This window comes from Mytilus californianus, unplaced genomic scaffold, assembly GCF_021869535.1.
Source record: "Mytilus californianus isolate M0D057914Y unplaced genomic scaffold, xbMytCali1.0.p SCAF_2, whole genome shotgun sequence".
NCBI classification, from domain to species: Eukaryota; Metazoa; Mollusca; class Bivalvia; order Mytilida; family Mytilidae; genus Mytilus; species Mytilus californianus.
The window spans coordinates 17336462-17363633 of NW_026262668.1; the positions used below are offsets into that span (position 1 = coordinate 17336462).

General features: G+C 32.3%; 1 protein-coding gene across 4 annotated transcripts in view; it reads left to right on the forward strand.

Annotated features, from left to right (window-relative positions):
• Window positions 1-16483, forward strand: part of LOC127729368 (potassium channel subfamily T member 2-like) — a 117721-nt gene extending 101238 nt beyond the window's left edge. For 3 of the 4 annotated variants that reach the window (XM_052237148.1, XM_052237146.1, XM_052237149.1), the window contains 7 exons: window positions 1882-2013; window positions 3702-3761; window positions 5371-5409; window positions 7653-7785; window positions 8240-8324; window positions 9219-9417; window positions 11936-16483. In XM_052237148.1, coding sequence (XP_052093108.1) covers window positions 1882-2013; window positions 3702-3761; window positions 5371-5409; window positions 7653-7785; window positions 8240-8324; window positions 9219-9417; window positions 11936-12181 — 894 coding nt within the window. In that variant the 3' untranslated portion in view covers window positions 12182-16483. The remainder of the gene's footprint in view (window positions 1-1881; window positions 2014-3701; window positions 3762-5370; window positions 5410-7652; window positions 7786-8239; window positions 8325-9218; window positions 9418-11935) is intronic. The other variant, XM_052237147.1, reaches the window with a different exon arrangement.
• The last annotated feature ends 10689 nt before the right edge of the window (window positions 16484-27172 follow it).

Sequence of the window (27172 nt, forward strand, 5' to 3'; positions counted from 1 at the left end):
TATTTGTGACGGACTACAGATTTTATGTACAAAGCTCTTCACATTTCACATACATCAAACAGGCCGTTTAACCAGGGCCATAAATACAAATATTCTGCACATTTTTTCTGTGATAATCTACTTTTCTCTAGATTCCGAGTTCACAAATGGTTAATTAAATTTGATTTAAACATAGAAACACAAATATCAGGAACATAAAAAGCTGTCAGATAGAAAGTCAGCATGGCTCTTAGGCATAAAATGGAAACTGCTTAAAATGCTTATTTTAGCCGTATAATGCCAAAATGGGACATTTTAACAGAATTTCTGTCAAACAAAGATGTAAATCCTTTACTTTTATTGAGTTTGACAAATTGAAACCAGAAAACCATTCAGGAAAGTTGCCAAAGTACAGAATCTACATTTACGGAATTCATCTCTTAGGCCCGAGAACACAGTTATTTCGTAGTGCATTTCTTTTAGACAATACATTCAAATTAAAAAAATTGCACCTGCTCTATCTCAAAAAGATTTTTACAGTGTAGTGTACTACTATTGATATAAATAATATCAAAATTATAGAAACTTCTACCAGCTCTAACTCAAAATATTGACAATTCTGTGTTAAGGGGGGCTAAAATTCAGTTTGACAGCTTCCGACATTCTAATTTTTGACCTTTTTTAACTGGACCAAATCACTACTTAACATAAAGATTCAGCACCCAAATTTTTTAACATGTAATTTCATCCCCTTACTTAATATTTCATGCATAAAATATCAAGAAATAAATTGGGAAAGTGTATAAAAAAAAAATGCAAGTTATACACTGTTCACACTAGGGACTATATTCGTAGACAACGAAAACCAAAGGACGATAACTGTGTCCACGGACCAGCAATCCCTCCCCCTTTTAAATCTCAATGAGTTGATTTTACCAGACCTGCCAACTATCCGGATTTTGGCGGTATCATCCTGATTTTCATGCCTCAACCCGAATCCAGATATGGGGATCGTAAAACAAGTCACAATCCCAATTTTCACAAAATTTACCCGAAAAAAATTATTGCTTACCAGTTTTTCTGATCAATATCTATAAATCTATAATTTTACCTGGCGACATATTCAGGACAAGTTTACAACCCAAGCTAATCAACGGTCACAACAGGTGTCATAAGTTGTTGTTACAGATAATCTGCTTATCTGATGGGTCATAACAATCCTCAAAATAAGTTAATTTGTAAACAGAATCGGTCAGTCAGCATTTCAATTTTAATCAATTTATCATACGATCATAATTTGCAACGTTTAACGTAGTTTCATGATAAAATCGTAATTAACTGAAAGACAAAAACTGTAATGAACTCATTAGAAAATAGCGTTTATCTTGAAATCCATTAAAATTTTTGAAATCAGACATGCTTCTGTCCAGTTCTGATTTAAAATCGACGCCATTTTGTATTCACTTCTACTGTGTATAAGCCTCCGCCTGTAAGAGCACCTCTGAACACAAAGAAAGATAACTCAAATTTTATCCATTTTCTCATTAATACTGATAGACTAACTCAAGATCTGTCTTCATCCTTCTAACTTTAGGACATTTAGGTTTAGGTCTTTTGAGTCATGGTGCAAAGATAAGAGGTCTTTGGAAGGGGAAAAGGAGGGTCTTTTCTTTGTATCCTTTATTTTTTTTAGGCCATTTCATAGTACAGTGCACACAGAAACTCAGCTAAAATTGTAACCCTTAACAATTTGGTCGCGCACTAAATCCCCCATGGAGATTTTCAAAAGTTGGCAGGTCTGTTTTACATAAATAAAACATATACTGGTGTGAAAGTATGCATTTAAAATAATATATCTAGACTTCTTTTCATTCAGTAAATTATTTGCACGTTTATTTTCAGATGAAGATAAAAAAGGAAGATTTATGGATTAGAACATATGGAAGATTGTACCAAAAGTTTTGCTCTACAACTTGTGAAATACCTATAGCTATATATAGAACTCAGTTACAGAGTAGTGGGGAGAAAACTCCTGTAAGTCTATTTAAAGAAGAACCCTGCCTATATTTAGAACCAAGTTGTAATGTAGAATGGTTAACATACTCATAAGTTTCATTCAAAACCTATATACTTACTTTCATTAAGAACCTATATACTTACTTTCATTAAGAACCTATATAGTTACTTTCATTCAGAACCTATAAACTTACACAAGTAGTCGTTTTATTAGATATTTAGAAAACTGTTGCTTGAGTTAACATGATTTTACAGATATTGAATAAATTACAGAATATTTTTTTCACCAATGAAAATTAATATATATAGATGAAAGATCTTTTTTTTTCTTATAACTTTATGAACAGTTTGTCATTTGTAAAACTTAGATTCATAATGTTCGATAAAAAAAAATATGAATATTAGTGTTAAATTATTATTTTCAAAACTTTTTAAAAATTGTACTGTATATTCAATGTAATAGTGAATTATAGCTGAAGAATATAAACCAGAAAGAGTGACAAGGTTTTTTTTGTTTGTTTTTTATTGCATTTTTCATATTTATTTCCTTTATTTTGTCTAGGTTTTCTATCTTAAATACACTCATTACACTCATAATACTTAGCGTAACAGTACCCAATTTGCACCGAGTACCAAAATTGCACCCATTTTGCAAAAATAGCAGCGGAAATCTTACAAGTTTTTTTAGAGACTAAACAATTTGTATTTTTGTTATCTGACATTCTGCACGTCTTTCAACATATCTAAATATACACAAAACTGTCACAGTATGTATCAACAGATGAAGTATTCAGTGAAAAAGTAAAATCTACAGAAACGTCGCTATGTGACGTCCACAAAAAGTCAACTTTTGAAAATGAGCAATTTTTAAAATATGTCACAGACATCCATTTCTTAAAATAGGAATAGTAAGCATGGACTATCGTCAAATTGTTCCAAATGTTTGAGTAATGAAACAAAACATCAGTTATTCGATTTTTATGTATGTGAATTTAAGCATGGATGCAATTTGGGTACTCCTCATAATTGAATCATGGATTGTTTCGAGGTCAGCTCAAACCCATTTTTCTATTGATTCAGTATGGATTCAAATTAACTTGGTGGAACGATATAGTAAATAATGATACATCTACAAAATAAACACAGAATGGAAACTTTTGTCTGGAATATGAATAAATGTAGGTGAAAACAATGTCAAAATAGGTGCATTTTGGGTACCGGCAGGTTAAGCTTATAACTGTAACTATTTTGATGTTAAGAGATATGCAACTATACTTTTATATCTTGATATAAAAAGTCTTGAAATGATCACTTTCAGATACTGTAAATTCAGAAATTCTTGCGATGTTTTTATCAATGCAAAAAATGCGACAATATCAGGTTTCAAAATAATAAAAACTCTCATTCATAATTTCAGTAGTGGTTTTCTAAAAAATAAAATTGCAATCGTATTAATTAAAATCTTTCATTTTTACTAGTAATCAGTGGTTCCCAATAATAAATTCACGCATTAATTTCTGAATTTACAGTATCTATCAATTATATTGACAATATTATCTGCCATATAATGAGAAGGTGCTTATCATGTATATAAAGCCCATGTATAGATGTATGCACATGTAGCATTATACCTGTATTTGGTTTGCTGACATTATAACCTTACTGTATGCTGACAGCTTTTTTATTTTTGTTTTTATCCAACATAGAGCTCAACGTTTGCAGGGCGAGATCAGTCTGCACTCAACTTAGCATTTAGAAACTCAGTTGTAAGTAGTAAAAATGTTTTGTAGTTGATTATTTTAATGCTTAAACCCAGTTTTCTTTTTGCTATTGTATAAGGCACATAGAGGGGGATGGAAAGGGATGAAAGGAATAAAGTAGGGGCAGGGACAGAACATGGTTAAGAAAAATGAGATAGCATATTTGGAAATCTTCAACCTTTTGTAATGCATTCTCCCTTTCTGTCCCCCAATAAAAAAGAAATTTTAGAATTTTCTAATGCGAAAGAAATTACAGCTTCATAAGTAAACTTATTTCCTATAAAGCTTGCATGGATATTTAAATATCAAGGCCCTAAAATCATCACTTCTATCTTTTCATTTGTTGTATTGTTTTTCTCATATTTATCATTTGTATACTAGATTTTATACAATAGTTTTCCAATGAGATACTTTGTAGATTGTCACAAGAAATAATTTCTTCCAGACTTTATGGCATTAATTTGTTCATTATTTATCATCAAGTACAGATGATATTAAAAGCACCCTTTACTAAAGTATTAAGTATATAAGGCTAGATGAAAGGCCTGAATTTTGTTGTGCTTCATTGCAGTTATCCAGGAACAGATGATAATAATTCACATAAAGGAATAAATATGATTTATTAGGTTCCAACATCTTTCATATAGTTATGGAAATTTTAGAATTAGAAATGTTTTTTAAGTCAAGTTCAGAAACAAAATGGATATGTATGAGGGTCTTGATGGGGGTTTACAGAATAGTGAATAATGGGTGAAAAATATAAAGAATAGAGAAAAATGGACCAAAAAAATAAAGAATAGAGAATAATGGTCAAAAAATATAAAGAATAGAGAATAATGGGGTGCTAAAAAATAAAGAATAGAGAATAATGGGGGTGTTAAAATTTAAAGAATAGAGAAACATGGCCTAAAAAATTAAAGAATACAGAAATAAAGAAACCCCCATCCATGCCCTCATGTATTTCAGCACAAACTAGAGGAGGGATTAAATAAAATGAAAATTTCCTCTAGACAATGTTACAAAATGGAAATATAATACCTGTACTCTGTATTTGTTTGGAGTATACATTGGGTAGTAATTGTGGTTTCTTCCATAGCTACATGAAGAAAATTCACAACATGATAACATCTAAAACACAATATAATAGAAAAGAAAGGATATCTGGCATCCATTCACGACACTAAATCAGAACATGCACAGCAAATAACACAAGAGTAAGCATGAAGAGATGATGATCAAATATGGAGGATAATCTCCCTTTGTTGAGTTTGGATAGAATATAACAGGAATAAAAAATGTTTCAGATAGACTTCTTTGTCAAAGTGTTTCCATTTTTGATGAAATCTGGCTATTTGACACTTATGGTTTTGATTGTAAAAATGTGTTGCCAAATATGGCAGCATTCCTGAATTCTAAAGTTTCCAAACTGTAGCATCTTAATAATTCAATGCCAGTTATCCAATGCTTACACATAAAAAAATGTTTGCTTGGGTCCAATGGTTGCTTTTGAGAATTGCATTTTTTAGTATTTTAAGGTATTCATCATCTCTTTTTTTAAAAGAACTGTTTTGTAAGAATGCTTATTACTATAAGAAATATTGCCTATTTTCTTTAGAAAAGAAGACGACCAGAACCATCGAAATCACAACCAGAAGTAGGCTTAGCATGGTTTTACTCTTTACCTTCTAATCTTTCACTAGTTATATGGGCTATTACATTTTATCTTAAAAGTCTGCCTTCAGAACCATAAAGAGGTTGATTTTTTTGCTAAAATCTCTTCTGTTATTTAATTCTAACTGCTGTTGTCTCATTGACATTTTTTTTCACAAACTTTTTTGCTCACGTGGAATTATTAGATTCTTTTTAGCATGCATTCATGTAAATATAATTGAGGTACATGTATGTCAATAGAAAGCTATTTTCTATTTTTCTAAATGTCATTTACAACTTACTATGGTAAAATATAGTAGCCTTAACCATTCATTATATAACCCATTAGACTGAATGCAGATTTAGAACACATATAAAGCTGTTGGACCAATGTTGATTTTTTATGATATATATGCCTAATTTTGTTTATGTCTGCCTATTACTGGACACAGTCTGTTACTTTTGCTTTATTTTTCACAGCTTGAGGTGCATTTTACCTATCACAGATTGGCTTCTCTATACATAATATATATATATATGTGCATTCATTTATAAAACTAGCACTTTTATTTATATGAATGATCAACATAATCTTCATACAAGCACTGTGTCCTTATTTAATACTTTTTGTTTTTGGCCAAATAAGTAACATAAGCACGGCTTTATTATCTCTCTTACACTTCAGAATAGTTAAAGCGCAATTTTGTGGATTACTTCTCAAAGTTGATAATTTTCAATAACCTTGTATGTCTGAAAAAGTTGGAATTCTGAATAAACAGTGTATATATAAGATAATTTTAAAATGGCATTTTCTTGGTGTTTCTCAATTTCCAATGATGTTAAATAAAATTTGCAATGCAAGAAACGCTTTTGCTATAGAAAAAATTTCTATAATAAAAGTAATTTGGTTTGTTAAAAAGTTAACAAACATGTTAAATTCTGTTTCTGTCCTTTTATGAATATTTAATAATGTTCATATCTAATTAAACTATTGGTAATCAATTTACATAGCTGTTGAGATGAAGAACAGGATTCAATTCATTAATCCTATGAGATTATGTTATTTCCAAATATATCTAGGGTTGAGAAAAGGGGGCTTAATTGTCCTTAATGGATAACAAAAATAGTTTTTAGAATAATTAATGGCAAATTATTATTTTTTTGTATCAAAAGTGGGGGTATGCCCTCTTTGCCTCACCTCACCTTATTATGGCACTGGTGTGTTAGGTAAATTGTCATTTAAATATCAACCATCATATTCCTTTTTCCTCTAATGAGACAATGACCCATGATGAAATAAATATGAAAGAAGCTTGATATCGTGAGAACTCAGCTGTTTAACAAGTATCAGTTGTAACTGTCATTTGTTACTATTTGCTGTGTGATTGATATGTTTGGCTTTCTTGAATTTGCTTTGTGTTAAAGACCCATATAAATATACATGATAAACTTTTATCAACACTCCAATCTTTTTCTAAATTTTTGTGAAATTTATAAAGTTAAATTTTTTTTATTTGATTTTAAAAGAAATTGCAAGAAAACCTTTTTTTCAAAATGAAACATAATGAATTCTTACAATGATTAAAAACATTTTATACAGTGTAATAAATATCATGACAGTGGTATTGGTTGTGTGTGTGTTATATAGATAGATATTCATGTTATAGAAGATGCATCATTGTGTTTAGGATAGAGAAGAATATATACTGCATGCATAATATCAGGAAAAATGATAATATCAGGAAAAATGTATGAAAGCAACTGCATGAGTTTTACATTTAAAGTAGATTTAATTTTAAAAAAGTATGATATAAGTATAGAGTCATTTAAGGATAACTGGTGGTTATATTTCTTAATTATGTTCGAAAAGTTCTTAATTTTTTTAATTTTTGAAGACAGTATTTGTAAAATGCTTGAAATAGCATGTTTTCTGCTTTGTTTTTTTCTTTATTGTAAATTGGATGAAAAATTAATGAAATTTTCTTATATATTTTTCTTTTCAAAACAATGGATGCTAATTAAGATTGTTGAGGAAAAAAATAAGATAAATAAAGGAACATTAACAGTTTGATAACAACAATTTTTAAAAGATAAATTTTGTAGAAGTCAATTTAGCTACGTTTAAAAGATTCATTTTATAGAAGTCAATTTAGCTATGTTTAAAAGATTCATTTTGTAGAAGCCAATTTAGCTACATTTAAAAGATTCATTTTGTAGAAATCAATTTAACATTTTATTTTCTTGTAGGTGTCACTAAGTTTGATCGGACTAGACAGTGAAGAGGAAGATAGCCGATGTCACATGACCCCAGAGAGGCACGAGATATGTCAGATGGTGCGATGTAGAATGCAAAGTCTTAAACAACCACTAAATGATTATGGTAAGTAGTTAACTGATTTCGCAGTCAAATAGCAGGAATCATATCTTGAAGTAGTGTAGTTTATGGGAGTTGAACATTTCCTTCAAGTTATTTAAACGATGTTACTAGAGATCCAATTGAACAAGTTGTGTCCCTTAGGAGGGACATAAATTTTCATTGACAATGAAGAGCTAGCGGAAATTGCAAGCATTATCTGTGAGTAATGTGTGTAATCGTTAGGTTGTTAAGCTAAAATATTTTGATATCAATAGCTAATTTCATTAAAAATTGGTTAACAAGCCTATATTGCATTTCATTTTTATCATTCTTCGTGTGGGAAGTAACCCATTTTATACGGTCTAAAAACAGTTCACCATTGGCAAAGGGAAACAACTAGTGTTGAAAGTGTGTAATAGCAGAATCAAGTCAGTATTTGTCAAATAAACTATTCATGTATACAAAATGTTTTTTACAGATGCAGCAAGTGACAAAAGAAACACAATATCATATGTGATTATAAACCCCAGTTATGATCTTCGTCTAAAGGAGGATGATATAATGTAAGTTTATTATGTGATCAGATCCTTTGATGTTCCTTCTTTGAAATATGTCCAAAAAGACTGTCATTTCTATAAACTGAAATCTACTGAGCCAAAAGAGACCAGACTATTGGTACAAGGCCCTATGATGGTCACCTCTAAGGATTATTTCTCTGTTCAAGTTCAGATGGTCAATATAGGACCTTTAAGTGACTTGAATAAGTTAGAAATAGATAACATACTACAAACAGTCAGTCTCGAATAAGTTTAATTAGAAATGGATTACATACCACAAACAGTCAGTCTTGAATAAGTTAGAAATAGATTACACACCACAAACAGTCAGTCTTGAACAAGTTTAGTTAGAAATAGATTACATACTACAAATAGTCGGTCTCGAATAAGTTAAGTTAGAAATAGATTACATACCCCATATAGTCAGTCTTGAATAAGTTAGAACTAGATTAAATACCATAAACAGCCTGTCCTGAATATTACATACCACAAATAGTCAGTCTTGAATAAGTTAAGTTAGAACAAGATTACATACCACAAATAGTCAGTCTTGAATAAGTTAGGTTAGAAATAGATTATATATCACAAACAGTCAGTCTTGAATTTCAGCACTGTAGTAGAAAACTTTGAATTTCATCACAGTCCAACATTACCTTAAAAGTCAAATGCGAAAACTAAAAGAGACTACAGTAACAGAAAATTAAAAGCTAACAAACTTTCATATTTCTGATTTGGTATATAATGGGATCTACACAATAGAAACTACTTAGTTGAACGTGTTCTAACTGCAATTTTTGATTGTCTATCTTTTTGATTTTATAAAACAGCAGTAGACATTTAAGAATGAATTATGGTTTTGTTTATGGCAGGTAAAAGCATTATGTTATTTTTTATTTTAAGATACCTGATTAAACCAAGTTCCCTGTCACCTCAACCATCACCTTTGATTGATGAGAGGAAGAAAATGCAGTCACAACCACGAGAAGAACCAACAGGGGCAGATAACTGTGATATAGAAGCTACTAGTCCTGTAATCAGCAGTGATAGTAGAACTGATGGAGATACTCCAGGTGCAGATTCATCGCATGGAAACTGTAAGGTAGGTGTGTGTATTCAGTGGCAGATAATTGTGATATAGAGGTTACTAGTCCTGTGATTAGAAGTGATAGAAGAACTGATGGAGATATTCCAGGAGCAGATTCATCGCATGGAAACTGTAAGGTAGGTGTGTGTAACCAGGGGCAGATAACTGTGATATAGAGGTTACTAATCCTGTGATTAGAAGTGATAGAAGAACTGATGGAGATATTCCAGGTGCAGATTCATCGCATGGAAACTGTAAGGTAGGTGTGTGTAACCAGGGGCAGATAACTGTGATATAGAAGCTACTAGTCCCGTGATCAGCAGTGATAGTAGAACTGATGGAGATACAGTCTCCAGGTGTAGATTCATCTCATGGAAACTGTAAGCTAGGTGTGTAATCAGGGGCAGATAACTGTGATATAGAAGCTACTAGTCCTGTGATCAGTAGTGATAGTAGAACAGATGAAGATACTCCAGGAGCAGATTCATCGCATAGAAAGTTGAAACTGTAAGGTAGGTGTGTGTAATCAGGTGCATATAACTGTGATATAGAAGCTACTAGTCCTGTAATCAGCAGTGATAGTAGAACTGATGGAGATACTCCAGGTGCAGATTCATCGCATGGAAACTGTAGGTATGTGTCTAATTAGGGGCAGATAATTGTGATATAGACATTACTAATCCTGTGATCAGCAGTGATAGTAGAATAGATGGAGATACTCCAGGTGCAGATTCATCTGATGGAAACTGTAGGTAGGTGTGTGTTACCAGGTGCAGATAATTATGATATAGAGGCTAATAGTCCTGTGATCAGCAGTGATAGTAGAACAGAAAGCATTACTTTAGGAACAAATTCATCTCTTGTGTCTGAAATCTCCTGGTCTAGCGCTTTTGGTAGTGTTAATTTTCTTTATATCTATACCACCAATTCAATTCAAAGGTCACCTTATAAAGATTTGTCCACATTTATCTTTTTACAATTTTAAAGTGATGCTAAACATTGTAAAATCATTTTAATATGTACCCTGTAATCATTTAGCAAAACAATGGAGTGTCAGTCAGTGTAAATAATAAATACAGTTTGTAGGATACCATGTTAATGGATTTCGTGAAAACCCTAAATTTAAATATTCCGTGAAGTACAAATTGCCTATAGGCTTGTATGCAAAACAATGAAGTTGAAGTCAAATATCTATGAAAATTCTATTTTTCCTCATACTACAAAATTGGTACCCATGAAAATACATGAATTCACAATAAACAAGAGTGCACACGCTGAAATGTCTCGCCTTCTTTACTAATCATTGATATTATGTTGATAGTCCTAAATATAAAGCTTTATTACAACTGTCACATAAACTTAACATTAACCAAGTAAACTAAACATTGACCAATGAACCATGAAAATGAGGTCAAGGTCAGATGAACCATGCTAGGCAGGCATGTACAGCTAACAATTCTTCCATACAACAAATATAGTTGACCTATTGCTTATAGTTTAAGAAAAACAGACGAAAACACAAAAACTTAACACTGAGCAATGAACCTTGAAAATGAGGTCAAGGTCAAATAAAACCTGCGTGACTGACATATAGATCATAAAATATTTCCATACACCAAATATAGTTGAACTATTGCATATAGTATTAGAAAAAAAGACCAAAACTCAAAAACTTAACTTTGACCACTGAACCATGAAAATGAGGTCAAGGTAAGATGACACCTGCCAGCTAGACATGTACACCTTACAATCATTCCATACACCAAATATAGCTGACCTATTGCATGCAGTATTAGAAAAAAAGACCAAAACTCAAAAACTTAACTTTGACCACTGAACCATGAAAATGAGGTCAAGGTCAGATGACACCTGCCAGCTAGACATGTACACCTTACAATCATTCCATACACCAAATATAGTAGACCTATTGCATACAGTATAAGAAAAACAGACCAAAACACAAAAACTTAACTATAACCACTGAACCATGAAAATGAGGTCAAGGTCAGATGACACCTGCCAGTTGGACATGTACACCTCACAGTCCTTCCATACACCGAATATACTAGACCTATTGCTTATAGTATCTGAGATATGGACTTGACCACGAAAACTTAACCTTGTTCACTGATCCATGAAATGAGGTCGAGGTCAAGTGAAAACTGTCTGACGGGCATGAGGACCTTGCAAGGTACGCACATACCAAATATAGTTATCCTATTACTTATAATAAGAGAGAATTTAACATTACAAAAAATCTGAACTTTTTTTTCAAGTAGTCACTGAACCATGAAAATGAGGTCAAGGACATTGGACATGTGACTGACTGAAACTTCGTAACATGAGGCATCCATATACAAAGTATGAAGCATCCAGGTCTTCCATCTTCTAAAATATAAAGCTTTTAAGAAGTTAGCTAACGCCGCCGCCGCCGGATCGCTATCCCTATGTCGAGCTTTCTGCAACAAAAGTCGCAGGCTCGACAAAAATTAATATAAAAATTAATCTAACATATATTTGATTAATTTTTCAGCAAATTCCAGTGGTATTTGTGGGTGACAGTGAAGATGAGTCATATTCTCCCACCACCAATTCTGTGCCACATTTTCATCTGGGTAGTGCCGCAGATCAGACTGTGTACAGAAAACAAAAAGGGTCAGTACCAGAACTCTATAATAATCATAATGAGTTCAGTTACAAAAAACCACTGGTCAGCAAAAAATCTGCTCCTGAACTTAGAACTCCAAATTCTGCAGGGCTCAAAGGCACAGTTGTGTGAATTGTTTTTTCTATTGAACCAACATCTTCTACTCCTAGAGGATTGCACCGGACTCCTGATTAATACTAGCTGTGCTCATGAACCAAGACTTCACTTAATCCTGCACTGCATGAGAGACAGTTATGAGTAACATCAATAAATGTGTACATGTGCCAAGAAGAATTCCTAAACCACTGCAGAGAGACAGCTAAAAGACTGAAAATGAATGCATTTAAACTTAAAACTCAGAGTCTTTTTAAGATGGTTGTGAAAAACATAAACAAGAATTCCCGAGCTATCTTATCTCTGGATGTCTTTGTGTTTTTCAAAATAACAAATAAATGCACCTGAACCAACAATTATACTTTGTCTCAATAAGATTGGAGTAAGAGGCATCAATAATTGTGTCCAGACTAGAACTAAGAGGCATCAATAATTGTGTCCAGACTAGAACTATGTGAATATTACATAACCATTTTACTAGGACAGTTGTGCTTTTATCATAATTGACTTTATATGAAATATTGTGATACTTTTATAATCTACATTTGATATCATTTTTTGATGTTCAGTAATACGATGTTTCTCTCTTGTTATATTGTATACTGGACATTAAGCTAGCAACAATCAATCAATCATGTTATATTATAAAACTTTCATTGATTTCATGTTTTTATAATTACATAATTCTGCCAGTTTCTAAATAAAGGTAATATAATGTGGAAGGACATTTTTGGGAAAATTGAGAATAGGAGAATATATTATTTATATTTCTTTCTTTCTTTAAATCAAAGATTTAATAATTGCTCTCTTTGTCAATCCTTTAGATAAATAAATAAATCAAAATTAATTTTATAATGTCATAATACTATATTGCTATTTTGCTAATGATGAGCAGTCTTCCATAATTTAAACAAAAGAGGAAAATAAGCAAATTTGTTAGTAATTAAGGATTAGACATGGATGGCAAGAGTAAGTGTTCTGGGAACTGAAATGAAGGATGCCAGATAGAATAAGAAATAAGTGAAGAGGAAAGTGGGAGGATTAATGAGGGAATTACTGCCCCCTTGTCCACCTCTCAATATTAAATTTTCAGCTGATTTACTGATAAAAAGTGCTTTTGAGTATCAATTTTAAAGACAAATTAGAGGAATTAAAAAGAAATTATCTCTGTCTTATTGAAATTTAGTTTAACTTGGAAAGATTTTCATAGTGAATAATAAGAACTCAATGTTTGATACATAGTTTAAAAATAAGGAGATTTGGTATACTTAAATCTATAGCTTTTTCACATATCAATTTTATCTAGTTTTATACATTTGAAGATGGTGTGTACATTTATATACAATGTGGGTATATTGAAATCCAATTTATTATTTGTATATTATTTTATATGGATGTTAAAATGTGTGACTGTATTATGGTATATGTTTGTAACTAACAATTTATATTTTTTTTCAGAAGTTTACTTGATCAATTTTTTACATATTTTGAAATGGTGATAGTGATATTCTGAATAAATTAACTAATTATCTGATTTTAAGGCCTGTTTTAAAATTTAAGATCTAAAATGGAAATAGATATATTAATATTTAAGGATTTGGGCCGAATTGCAACTTAGAACTCATTAAATTGTGTCAGGCAAACTCATGTCAAATAATGTTAAAAACTTATTTTATTAACATCAAAAGTAAAAAAAAATATTTGCTTGTTATATATATATATTGAAAGTAAGCTAACAGTTTTTTTTAGGAAAACTAGATCAAAACAGAGATCAAGTAGACAAAATAGGAAATTGTTATGGCCTATAAAGGTTAATGAATTTGTGCCTAATATTTATCAAAAACTAGTGCTGAAAAAATTTAATGATCTAACCACTGTTAAAGTGACTTGAACCAGCTGGCTGGAAAAATTAACAGAATTCCGGTTAAAAATACACTCTCAAAATTGTTTTTTTTTATCCTTCATATTCTCCCGACACAAAAATTGACAAATCTACTTTTTACTATATGATAAACCGATTTTTATGGGTTGCAGTCATCTAATGCTAGGCACAGCAGATTTTATTTATGAATATGGTTTATATTATTTGGTGCTGTAAATGTTGTGCTTAGTACCCAAAGTGTTTCATTATGTATGTTATACTTAAATTTTCATGTTGGTTGTAACAAAATATGGTTTGGCGTCTATTTTTTTTTTATGCCCCACCTAAGAGGCTAAGACAGTAGAGGGGCATTATGTTTTTCGGTCTGTGCGTCCATTTGTTTGTCTGTCTTTCTCGCTTCAGGTTAAAGTTTTTGGTCAAGGTAGTTTTTGATGAAGTTAAAGTCCAATCAACTTGAAACTTAGTACACATGTTCCCTATGATATGATCTTTCTAATTTTCATGCCAAATTAGAGTTTTGACCCCAATTTCACGGTCCATACATAGAAACATAGAAAATGATAGTGTGAGTGGGGCATCCGTGTACTATGGACACATTCTTGTTTGTGTCTAAAATCAGATAATGTAAGAATTGCATTTATCGTTGTGAACAGTATTCGAAATAAAATTCCCATTTAATCCTACTGGATTAAAATTACATAGAGTACAATTAAACATTTCGGTGTTTTGTAATGTTATTTCTTAACTTTTATGGTTGTATATAAAGGTTTAATACAATTAAACAAACTAGTCATTTTTTATCAGATTATGTACTCGAGTCATTTTTATGAGATTAATTGAATGACGTAATTTGATGTTGAGTTTTTTCCTGTGGACATCAAATTGTAATGTGATACACATAAGTCTGATAAGAGATCCTTTGCTAGATTCTAGTGATGAATTAAACAAGGCTAAAAGAAAAATTTGGTTGATTATATAGGGAATCACTGAGGCATGACTGGAGCGGGGGCCCCCTCTTAGGCAGTCAGTGGGCCCCCCCTTATGAAAATTTCTGTATCCACCACTGAATTGTTCAGAAAAACCTTTTATCTAAAGCCTAGCGTCAGTATAACAAGTTGAATTTGGCAGATTTATGATGGAATTTGCACACTTAGACCTCCAACATTGCGACAAATGGGAAGTAACTCATGCTCAAATTGTGTCAAATGAAACCCATCTATATTGACAGTAATTTTCATTAGTAAGGCCAGTATCTAACTATCCTTTAAAGATTATTAAACAAGAAAGCATTTTTCTGTCCTGTTTAAATTTTTAGTACTAGTCTCATTGGCATTAAAATGTAAGATATATATACAATTGAAGAGGGCATACATTTTAAAAATTAAAATTTTTAAATAAACAGTATGTAAATAAGATTGAATGTTTGAAATAGTATCCTAATTATCGGTAGCTGAATTTGTTCTTCTAACGGAATATTTGTCTGATGAATAAATTTGTTCATCGCGGTCTCCTGTTTTTTTAATGTGATCTTTGAAAATTGTACGAGTTGTTAAAATATTTTTTAATCAACTTTATGATTAAGATGTTTTATTTATATGGAAAGTTTAAATATACAGTTCATTATATTGTGCATATTTCAACATATTTACCGAGAATCTCAGTTTTATTTATTGTTTTGTCAATATTTTTTATTGTGATTTACCAGTTTTGTTTGTTTACATACCTTTGTTGTTTTTATTTATTTTTTGTTATTGCTGTACAATGCTCTAACTGGTATATATACCAGTATGTATATGTTATTGTAATTTATTGGTTTTTTATTAACTTCTTTATTGAGAGATATAAAAGTTTTTATCTTCCTTTAGTTGGGTGGTATAATAGTTTTTATCTTTCTTTTGATTGAGTGATCTTCCTCTTGTTAGCTGATATAACAGTTTTATCTTCTTTTTATTGGGTAAAAAAACAGCTTTCATCTTTTTTTAATTGTTCTTCTTGGCCATTCAAGAAAAAAAAAATTCAATTGTTAAATGAAATATTTAAAGAGCAAATAGCCATTGAAATCAAAATTTCCAGGAAGAACTCAGACGTCACGAAACTAAGGTGTTACCCAGTTTGGCACTGCATTTAACGAACTAAATATTCCAAGTGTGAATAATCTTTTGCAATATTGTAGCTTGTGATAACTATATTTGATAGAGAATTACTTTTACTGGTGAAAAATACTAGTGTTTATAGTACCAATCAAGGTTTAGATAATCAGTGGAATAGGATTCAAACAACTGTATGATATGCAGAAAAGTATTCTTACTTTTTCTTATATTTCACTGAAATTTTGGTTGTCTGTATTTGTAATGCATCAATTAAAACTATATATATACAGATGTTTATATATTGTGTTATTTTTTTAATTTCTTGTTACAAATAAAAAATAAAATTTGTTTCAGCTATTTTAAATCATGTGCACTCTCAGTGGGATTTAGGGTTTGATATTTTGTTTCGGCACGGATCTGTATCTTTTGTTGAAGACTGGATGTTTATCTCTTGATATCTTTTAGTTACTGGGGTGTTGGGTTGATGTCTCTTTGATGTATAGATATGTTTCAAATGACGTAATTTAAGTACAATTTATTTCCCCTGGCGGTCTTTTTTTTTTAGGGATAAACACTTGGTTTTCATTTTTACTACCCAAAAAATTGAAACATTCCATACACACAAGTCTGATATGAGATCCTTACTAGTACGTAGTGATGAATTAAGCAAGGCTTAAAGAAATAAAAATTGTTCTAAAAAAGTCTTTTCCTTAAGTCTAGCGGTCAGTATAACATGTTGAATTTGGCTGATTTATGAAGGAATTGTGCACTAAGACCTCCAACATCGCGACTAAAGGGAAGAAACGCTTGCTCAAATTGTGTTAATTGAAACCTATCTATACCCAACATCTGTATTATCTATACACAAGTTTTACTAAGATATTTGTTTATGCATTTAATTTGTGTTTGTATGATGATAGGGTTTCTTGGCAACAGTATATGTCCATTGTAGATTCACATTTTATAATTAGCTAAATTTTTACTCATTCAGGCAAAGTTGTCCCAAAGTTGTATTAGCTATTCTGTAAAGGCCCTGTTGATTTTTATGCTTTTCAAAATTGCATATTTTTGGCTTTCTTAACTTTTAATTGATCGATTGATTGATTGCTGGTTGCTTAATGTCCAGTGGCAAATATTTCATGCATGTTCAGGACGATCTTAACTTTTTAAACATGAGCCTACCTGACGAAGGTTTATCCAGAAACGTGTAAAAAATTGTGTACAGAGACACCAAATCATGTTTTGAATACAGATTTACAGAACATCAGAAGTATAATGATCAGTTAAAATTGAGAATGGAAACCGGGAATGTGTCAAAGAGACAACAACCGAGTTAGTATTGGTATTGATTATATAAACTGATCTGTTTGAACACTCATTCTTTTGAGATACAGTGGCCTTTTTCACTTCTGAGACAAACTCAGCCTGGATTGTATTGTGTTCTCGAGTGTTGGAGATCATGAGTTTGATCCCTGCGGGGTTCAATACAACGACTTATAAATTAGTAGGTTTTAGCATCCATTCTAAGCACTCAACATTTGAGAGTAAGAGGAAAGGCTTGATTGGCTCAGTCAGAATAATGTGTAAGTAGGTTGCAATATCTTCCTGAGATCGTTACCATGTAAACTAGCATGTTTAAAATTCTACTTCGCATGTCAGTCTTGTTCAAAGCAGGGTTCATATTCATATATTAAACATTAAAAGAGAGGCAGAAGTTACCCAAGAGATATTGATTCAAACTCAAAATGTCAACAAACTGACCATGCCATGGCTAAAAAAAAACAAAAACAACCAAGACAAACAAGTTACAAACCACAACATAGAAAAATTAAAATAAATTGACAGAATGAAAAATTTTGAAATTGAACAATGTCTTTCAGCAACCCTCTATCAAGGAAGTGTTTTTTATAAAACATGTTCTCTACCCGAGTATATATTTAATTTGCCATTGGATATTAAACAGTTATACATCATCATCATGATCATCTGCATGTAGTATTTGCCACTTGACATTACACAACAATCCACCATCATCATCTTTATATTACAATCTAAGATGGACAACCAATCCCGTGGTATGGCAATAGTATTAGTGTAAGTTAATTCAGCACTATATAATGTATATAGCCATCTGTGTCCTAAGTTAATTGAGAAAAAAACAGATACATGTGTAATTTTCAAACAAGAATTCTAGGAGATATTTGACCGAGTGGTCTAAGTAGTTCAACTACTGTATAGATACATGTGTAATTTTTAAATAAGAATTCTAGGAGATATTTGACCAAGTGGTCTAAGTAGTTCAACTACTGTATAGATACATGTGTAATTTTTAAATAAGAATTCTAGGAGATATTTGATCAAGTGGTCTAAGTAGTTCAACTACTGTATAGATGCATGTGTAATTTTTAAATAAGAATTCTAGGAGATATTTGACCAAGTGGTCTAAGTAGTTCAACTACTGTATAGATACATGTGTAATTTTTAAATAAGAATTCTAGGAGATATTTGGCCAAGTGGTCTAAGTAGTTCAACTACTGTATCACTAGCTTGTCAACACTGAGGTTGTAAAATTAGCTTGCAGGCTACAACTCAACATTACAAAGCTCAATACCAAATACATGAAATATAGAAGCAAAGAAAAGTTGTCTACCCAAGGTCTTTTAGACATACTAACAGATGAGGTGTAGTGGTCTCTAGACCCACTTTTGCAGTTGGCAGCAAAGGTAAAAAAAATAAACAGCTGTGAAACATTTAAAGCAAGAAGATGTATTTCAAAAAACAAACAACAGCATGAACTCATGCCCAAAATACACTTGAAAAGCCAAAGAAATGTTCAGGAAATCTCATTGCTGTTGGTTTACCTTTTTTCTTGTGCATTTCAACAAACTGAACTAAATGTGGCGGCAGGTGATCATGAAATTTTATCTTCTTGTTCACAATTACATTTGAAGCAAGGCATTGTAGGGTGCGATTTGACACTTGACATAGAGGAAATTCTGATATTTCGGATATCTCAATCGGAGTACTGTTTGAATAATCAACACTATCTGGATGAGCACCACCCTGTAAAAGGGTTTGGACTACCTCTTCTGGACTATTTACGCCAATCCCATCTTCCTCATTTTCAATGTCATCATACATTAACATGAAGCAAAAATGAAGAGGTGTCTTGCCCATGTCATCGTAGGCATTTGGGTCTGCTCCGAAAGCTAGCAACAGTTTAATCATTTCAACAGATCCAGAGAAATTACATATTAAAGGACTTTTTTCATACGACATCCATGTATTGACCGTGTCTTTTGACAAGGTAGGTACTGTGTAATGTAACAATGTTTGACCGTATAAATTCCTTAGATCAGCTTTAATAACATTCCTCATAAACTCTGAAAATCTTCCACTCTCTTGTGCTGTCTTATTCCTTCTAGCCATTATCTTCATCATCACAAGCAATGATGCAAATTCTAGAAATTTTCTCTGGTTTCTTGGTGTGACACAGCATTCCAGAAAACAACATTTCCATATTGCCATCAGAAGGTCAAAGGTCAATTGTGAACATTTATTCACAACAATCTTAATCAATCTTGCAATTATCTTACTTAAGTATAACTTCTTGTCAAAGATACTTAGACTCTCTTCATTTGGGAGGTACTTTACAAAATAAGGGAAACTGTATGTTACCATTGCTACGTATGCCTGGGTTCTCTCCCTTTTGTATAATTCATCTGCCAAACATTTAAATGCTCTTAATGTACCGAAATCTCCAAATCCAATCAAACATTGATAAAATGATGCATTTCTCAGCATCAGTAGCATGTCTGTATCCACCATAAAATCTTCCTCAGCTTCCTCCATATGATTTTCTAGAAGTGATACGAATGTGCATTTTGGTGAATTTACAGTGAAATCTGGAACCTTATTCTGCCGCACTAGATTATCATAGCATTGATTCACAATATGTATGGCCTTATCTACCGCATCCCCGAAATATTTTAACAATGGATTACCATTAGATGCACCAGGAACTGCATCTTCATCTATGTCTCCTCTTTCAAAGATGGACGTATTTCTCTGATAAGTGTGTATCCTTGTGTGGTACATTCTATTCCTAGTCATACGGAGACATCTTAATTGTCTTATCTTATTTGCAGAATTCCAGCAGCGAATTGCATACATAGATTGCATATGGTCATGGCAATATGTTCCCAACATTTCTATACTATTCAGCTTAGCTTCAAAAGGTATTTCTGGCATCTCTAAAATTTTGAAGTAACAAGAAAATCTCCCATAACTAGCAAAATACACAAGTAGATGAACATATACTGGAAGTTCCTTGTGAGAGTCTTTAATTTGACATGTACATGCTTCATTAGTTTCTCTATCAATAATAAATGATTTTAAAACAGCATCTACATTGTTTTCAATGCTATTAGAACTTTCAGGAACAAAATAGAATCGGAGAACATTGGCTGTGTTAATATTGTTGTCATTTTCCAGGAAGGGTTTAAGAAATTCTGACATGTAGGAACATCTGTGAATCATCTCATATCCTAATATGGTCATGCCATCTGTGTTCCTGATGTTTCCAAAGTCTGGAATTTTGTCAAGTAAAATTTTCTGTGAAGAATTGGGTATACACAATTCTTCATCAAACATTGAAATTAATATGTAAAATATTTGAGCTTTAGTACATTTCTCAATTGCCCCTTTATCAACAAGCATTTTCACAATTTCCGTTTTATGAATCATTTGATTAAAAAGTTTCTTTTTATCTTTTTTATCTTCTTCATGTTGTTTAAAATCACGAATAGCTTCATAGCCAAAGGTATCAAACTTTTCTTCTGGGAATAGCTTTAAAGCAAGCATCAGCAAATTGTAGTTTGGAGCATAATGAATGTTGATGTTTGCATTACATTCAAGTAAATAGTGGACTATATCTTCATCACCATTTGTCACAGCACAAAGTAATGGCCTCCCTCTACAGCTATCACCATTTACATCAGATTCACAATGTTCCACAAAAAACTTGACCAAGTCCAGATTTCTCAGTTTACAGGCTAAAGTTAGTGGATTATATATACTTTCTCTAACTTTCATTAACTCTTTTCTCTGATCTATGCTACAAACACTTAATATGGTCACTAAATAATGCTGTGCATCATGAGAAAATTCACCAGCTTTACTAATAGCCAAGATTAAACCAAATATTTTGTACTTCAAAACTTCCACTGTTTCTGGTTCAACTCCATCACCATAATTAAAAGTGTCTTCATAGTCTTCATAGTAACCATAGTGATAATCCTCATTTTCAGCATTCTGAGAAACACATTCATCTAAGCTTTCGTTTTCTGCAAGTGTACTGCCTTTTTCACTTGACATTCGCGATCGATTACCAGTTTTGTCCATTTTCACTTTTCTATCCCTTTTCTTTCATTCTGAAAATATAAATAACAGTTTTACAATACAGTGTACACAAAGGTTGATTCAGATTAGATGATGATGACTTTTAACAGTAAATTCTGGTGATTGTGACTGATTTTCTCTGAAATAATCACCAGCAAACACCTTGTTTCACAGTGTCAATTACTCCACATAAGCAAAAGTCACTTTTACCGGATTTATGATGAGCCTACTATAATGCTTTTTGTGAGCATCAAAAGACAGCTGATCTTTTATCTTGTTTAATTTACTGTATGTGACTTTTCTATATCTACCAACAGTTAAAATTATCTCCCTTTGTATAATGTTTTCAACAATGAAAAATGCAAATCAAATGAATCAATTTTTTCTTCCAAATTCTCCAAGAACCAAATTGTTTCAGTCATATTGACATATTTGTAAGCTCATCATTTTTGCTATGAACTGTGTCTTTCTAAATAGATCAGTTTTCAATATAGTAGGCAAAAATGCTAACTTAAAAATTTATCAATAAGAGTACACATGCTGATCATGAAATGTCTAGCCTGCTTTACTAACCATTTTGTCCATGCTTGATTTTATGTTGATAGTCATAAAGATAAAGTTTTACTACAAGTATCACATACACTTAACATTATTAATGATCCATGAAAATGAGGTCAAGGTCAGATAGATCAAACCAGACAGACATGTACTATATCTAGCAAACATTCCATACACCAAATACAGTTGACCTATTTCTAAAAGAATCTAAGAAACAGTGAACCAGGAAACATTAACATTGACCAATGAACCATGACAATGACAAGGTCAGACAAACCCTGCAGAACAGACATGTACACCTTACAATCATTCCATACACCAAATATAGTTGATCTATTACTTATAATATCTTATTAGGGCACCTAACTACTGAATCTTAATACTGACCAATGAATTGTGATGGGATTGCTACCCTTGCATAGTAGATTCTTAGCCAGCCATAAGTGGTAGAGCTAGGGAAGTACTTCTCAGCTCACAGAGGTCCGAGGTTTGAGTCCTGGAGGAGACAAAGTGATTTTCTAAAAAGAATTTTGCTCTCTGGTTATGGAACCATAAAAATCAGGTCAAGGACAGATGATACCTGCCAGACAGACATGTACACCTTACAAACATTCCATACATCAAATATAGATGACCTATCAGTTATAGTATTAGAAATACAGGAGACCAAAACACAAAAACTTAACATTGAACAACGGACTGTGAAAAATAAGTCAAGGTCAGATGAACCCTGCCAGACAGACATGTTTTACTTTTTGTCATTTCTGGGCCTTTTATAGCTGACTATGCGGTATGGGTTTTGTTCATTGTTGAAGGTCGTACGGTGACCTATAGTTGTTAATTTCTATGTCATTTGGCCTCTTGTGGAGAGTTGCCTCATTGGCAATCATACCACATCTTCATGATCTTCTTATTTTTATATGTACACCCTACAACCATTCCATTCACCAAATAACAGCAAATATAGTTGACCTATTGCTTTTAGTATCCCATAAACTGAAAAACCATGAAACTTAACATTGACCAATGAACCATGAAAATGAGTTTAAGGTCAGATGAAATCTGCCTGACACAGACATGTACACCTTAATAGTAGGCTTACAATCATTCCATTCATCAAATATAGTGGCCCTATTGCTGATAGTATCTTAGAAACGGACCAAACCAAATTAAACACTGACAAATGAACCATGAAAATGAGGTCAAGCTCAGATGAAACCTGTAGACCTTGCAAGGATCCCATTCTTACCAAATGTAGACTTTGTTCTATTACTCATAATAACTGAGTATTTCACATGAAAAAAAAAACTCCATATTTTTTTTTAATCAGTCTTCACTAAACCATGAAAATAAGGTCATTTCATTTGCGGCCCCCAGTACATTGGAAGTAACGCGCAAACATAGCGTTCTCGCTGACACTATTCACTGTAATGTCACTGAAGTGTGACGTATTGATTATAGTTTGGATAGAGAACGATACATGCTAGACGCCTTTGTTATTGTTAGCCTATAGATGCCCAATTTACCCACTTAGTGATATTGAAAGTAACCAAGATGAATTTGAAGCTGAAATCGATACATGCAGGACATAGAAGCGGTGTATCAAGATTATTTAAGAAATTCGAAAAAATTCGGGTGAGCGGAACAGAACTTGTTGATCCAATGAACTTTCAAACATTTTAGACAATTTGAAAAGGAACAAGAATTGTTGATGAAATTAGATGAAGACATTACTCAGGATTTGGATCAAGAGGACATTGAAACAGAAATTAGAAACAGAAATCATGGACTCCAATGAGTATTCATTTAATTTAGAAACAAAAGTATGTCAAATAGCCAAAGTTATCACAGTACAAACATCAACGCTAAATACAAATGCCACAAGCTTTTAAACTTCTAGAAGCAACGTTCCACTGTCATATCCTTAGACCTAGTACTAGTAATTGTTTTAGCACAGAAAATTAGCACAATACACATTTCTGTTCCGATTTTCGCTCATATTCCTCTATTACTAGCAAGTACAATAAGCTCTTTAAACTCAATCTACCAACTTACGATGGCAGTCCTTTTGGGACTCGTATGAAGCAGCCGTATATACAAATATTGAGTACGGTAACGTTCAGAAGTTCAATTACTTAAAGTCATTGTTACAAGATGAAGCTTTCTAAACCGTGAATGGTTTTGTGCTGACAAACTCAAATTATGAAAGAGCAGTTTCGTTGCTACAGCAAAGGTATGGACAAGTTCACAAAATCATGCAAAAGAACATGAATGCATTTACTTGAAATACCATCACCCAAGAACACCTTACAAAGCTTACACAATTATTATGACAAAATTGAAACATATGTATGTGGATTAGAATCCCTTGGTCAGACAGAGGATACATATGGCTCACTATTAGTCCCTATCATATCAAAAAAGTTACGGGGAGACGTCCGCATCAATCTGACAAGACAACATGGTTCAACCAGTTGGCAATTAACTGACCTAAGACAAGTTATATTTCACCAACTCAACATTATGGAGGTAGGTAATTCCGCTGATCTTACGGTAAAACACACCGCTTCTGCATCATTTCATACCAATGCAAAGGTACCTACTAAATCAGTCAACAGAAAAAATAAATGCAAAGTCTGGTGTACTTTATAATTAATCACACGCTGCCATTAACTGTAGGCCTACTAAGATTATTGAACACAAAGCAAGAATTTCCATTGTTGAACGGGATCATTTATCGTTTTAACTGTCTTGGACATCACAATGTAGCTGATTGCAAATCACACCAAAGTTGCAGGAAATGTAAAAAAATGCATCATATGAGTTTACGGCAAAGATGGACTTACATGTACACAATCAGCCATAATTCGGACCAAAAACTGTGTGACATCCAGACCAATCAGCCAACTTTATCCGTTAGAACTGAATTCTTTGGAAGTTGAAACTAGAGCAGCTCAGTGTGAGGCAAAGAAGAAAATAACAAGAATGTGTCCATAGTACACGGATGCTCCACTTGCACTATCATTTTCTATGTTCAGTGGACCATGAAATTGGGGTCAAAACTCTAATTTGGCATTAAAATTAGAAAGATCATATCATAGGGAACATGTGTACTAAGTTTCAAGTTGATTGGACTTCAACTTCATCAAAAACTACCTTGACCAAAAACTTTAACCTGAAAGTCCAAAAATTTTAACCTGAAGCGGGATAGAAGGACGGATGGACGGACAGACGAACGGACGCACCGACCGAAAAACATAATGCCCATAAATGGGGCATAAAAACATGGACCAACATGTGTTAAATGTAAACTGTGAAAACTTAAAGTTAATGTGCGATTACCAGTAGTATATGGACATTTTAAGTGAATAAGCATGGACTGTTAAATATTTATACATAGAGACTTTAAAGTTTTAATTTATTTTCTCAGAACTTTTATCATTTTATTAGTGATCACTTTTATTTATTGTAAAGAAATTCATTTGCAGCCCCCAGTATATTGGAAGTAATGCACAACAATAACGTTATTCATTGTAACGTCACCTAAGTGTGACATATTGATTATAGAGTTTGAATAGAGATCCATACATGCTAGATGCCTTTGTTATTGTTAGCCTATAGTTGCCAGATTTACCCACTTAAAGACAAATGAAAGATAAGTACAATGGTCATATGACAGATTGAAACTTTGTAACTTAAGGCATCTGCATACATGTAAAAGGTATGAAGCATCCAGGTCTTCTACTTTCTAAAATTTAAATCTTTATACAAATAGTTTACACCACTGCCCCACCCGCAGCCAGATTGTTATCTCTATGTAATGCATTCTGTGACTTTCGTTGCAGGCCAGACCACGAAATGTTAATTTCTGACAGTAACTGGTTCTTGACCAGTACCATATATCGTGCAATCGAATGGGAACAAGTGCAGAGCTCCAGATAAGCTGCGTATTTGGGTGATCACGCAATACAAATAATTAAAAACCCAATGCAATTGCCCATTGCAGGGTTCGATAACCCAATTAATTCAAAGGAAAACCCAATTATATGCCAAAACCACAAGTTCTTAACGCTTTTATTCGCTATAGTTTGCGTTATTTACCCTTATCTGATTACAGTCGTCACGTAAATCTATTTTTATAATATTTATAATTGGAAATGTCCTTTCGTTCTTAAAATAGAGCCCTGCATCAAGTAGCTGTAATGGGTCCCTGTTGGAATTTTCCGTTGCTCAAAAGGTACACGTGTTTATCAGTCAGGGGTACTACTTAAACAAGTGATTTCAGAATCACTTCCTCGAGTGATTTTGGCTGTGAAATATTAAAAATTTTCACACAGACTTTTTAAAATCACTGAAACAAGTAATTTTAGAAGTTAAAATGTAATCACTTTAATAAGTGTTTATAACATTTTCTTGATATTTTTCCCACAAGCTTGATTTTTTTATTGGTAAAAAGACAACATTTCCATTGAAAAAACAACTATGTACATGCAGAAATTGTCTTTTACTTGATAAGCCTGACACTTTTACAGTTTTTTTAAAATATGCAAAAACTGGAATAGTTTGTAGATCAGGTCATAACCTTGAAGCAGATCATTCTAACTCTAAAGAAAACCAATCAGGTTACCTAATATTGTTGATCTTTGTCTGATAGTAAGCAGTCAGGGGTGCTACTTAAACAAGTGATTTCATCATCACTTATTTCAGTGATTTGATAAATTCAGTTATCACCTATTTAAGTGATTTTAGTGTTTTCTTTGATCTTCAAATGCTAATTTCATTGATTTTCCATATTTTCACAATCTTTTCTATAATTTTCCTACATAAATCAATTATCCCTTTTTCTTTGTATATTAATTTCACCAGTGCGCTTGGGCAGTAAGTTAGTGCGCTAAAGCTTTTAAAAGTACCCTTGGGAATTTTTCTGTAATCAAAAATTCATTAACTACTCTTACTATCAGACAAAGATCAACAATATTAGGTAACCTGATTGGTTTTCTTTAGAGTTAGAATGATCTACTTCAAGGTTATGACCTGATCTACAAACTATTCCAGTTTTTGCATATTTTAAAAAAACTG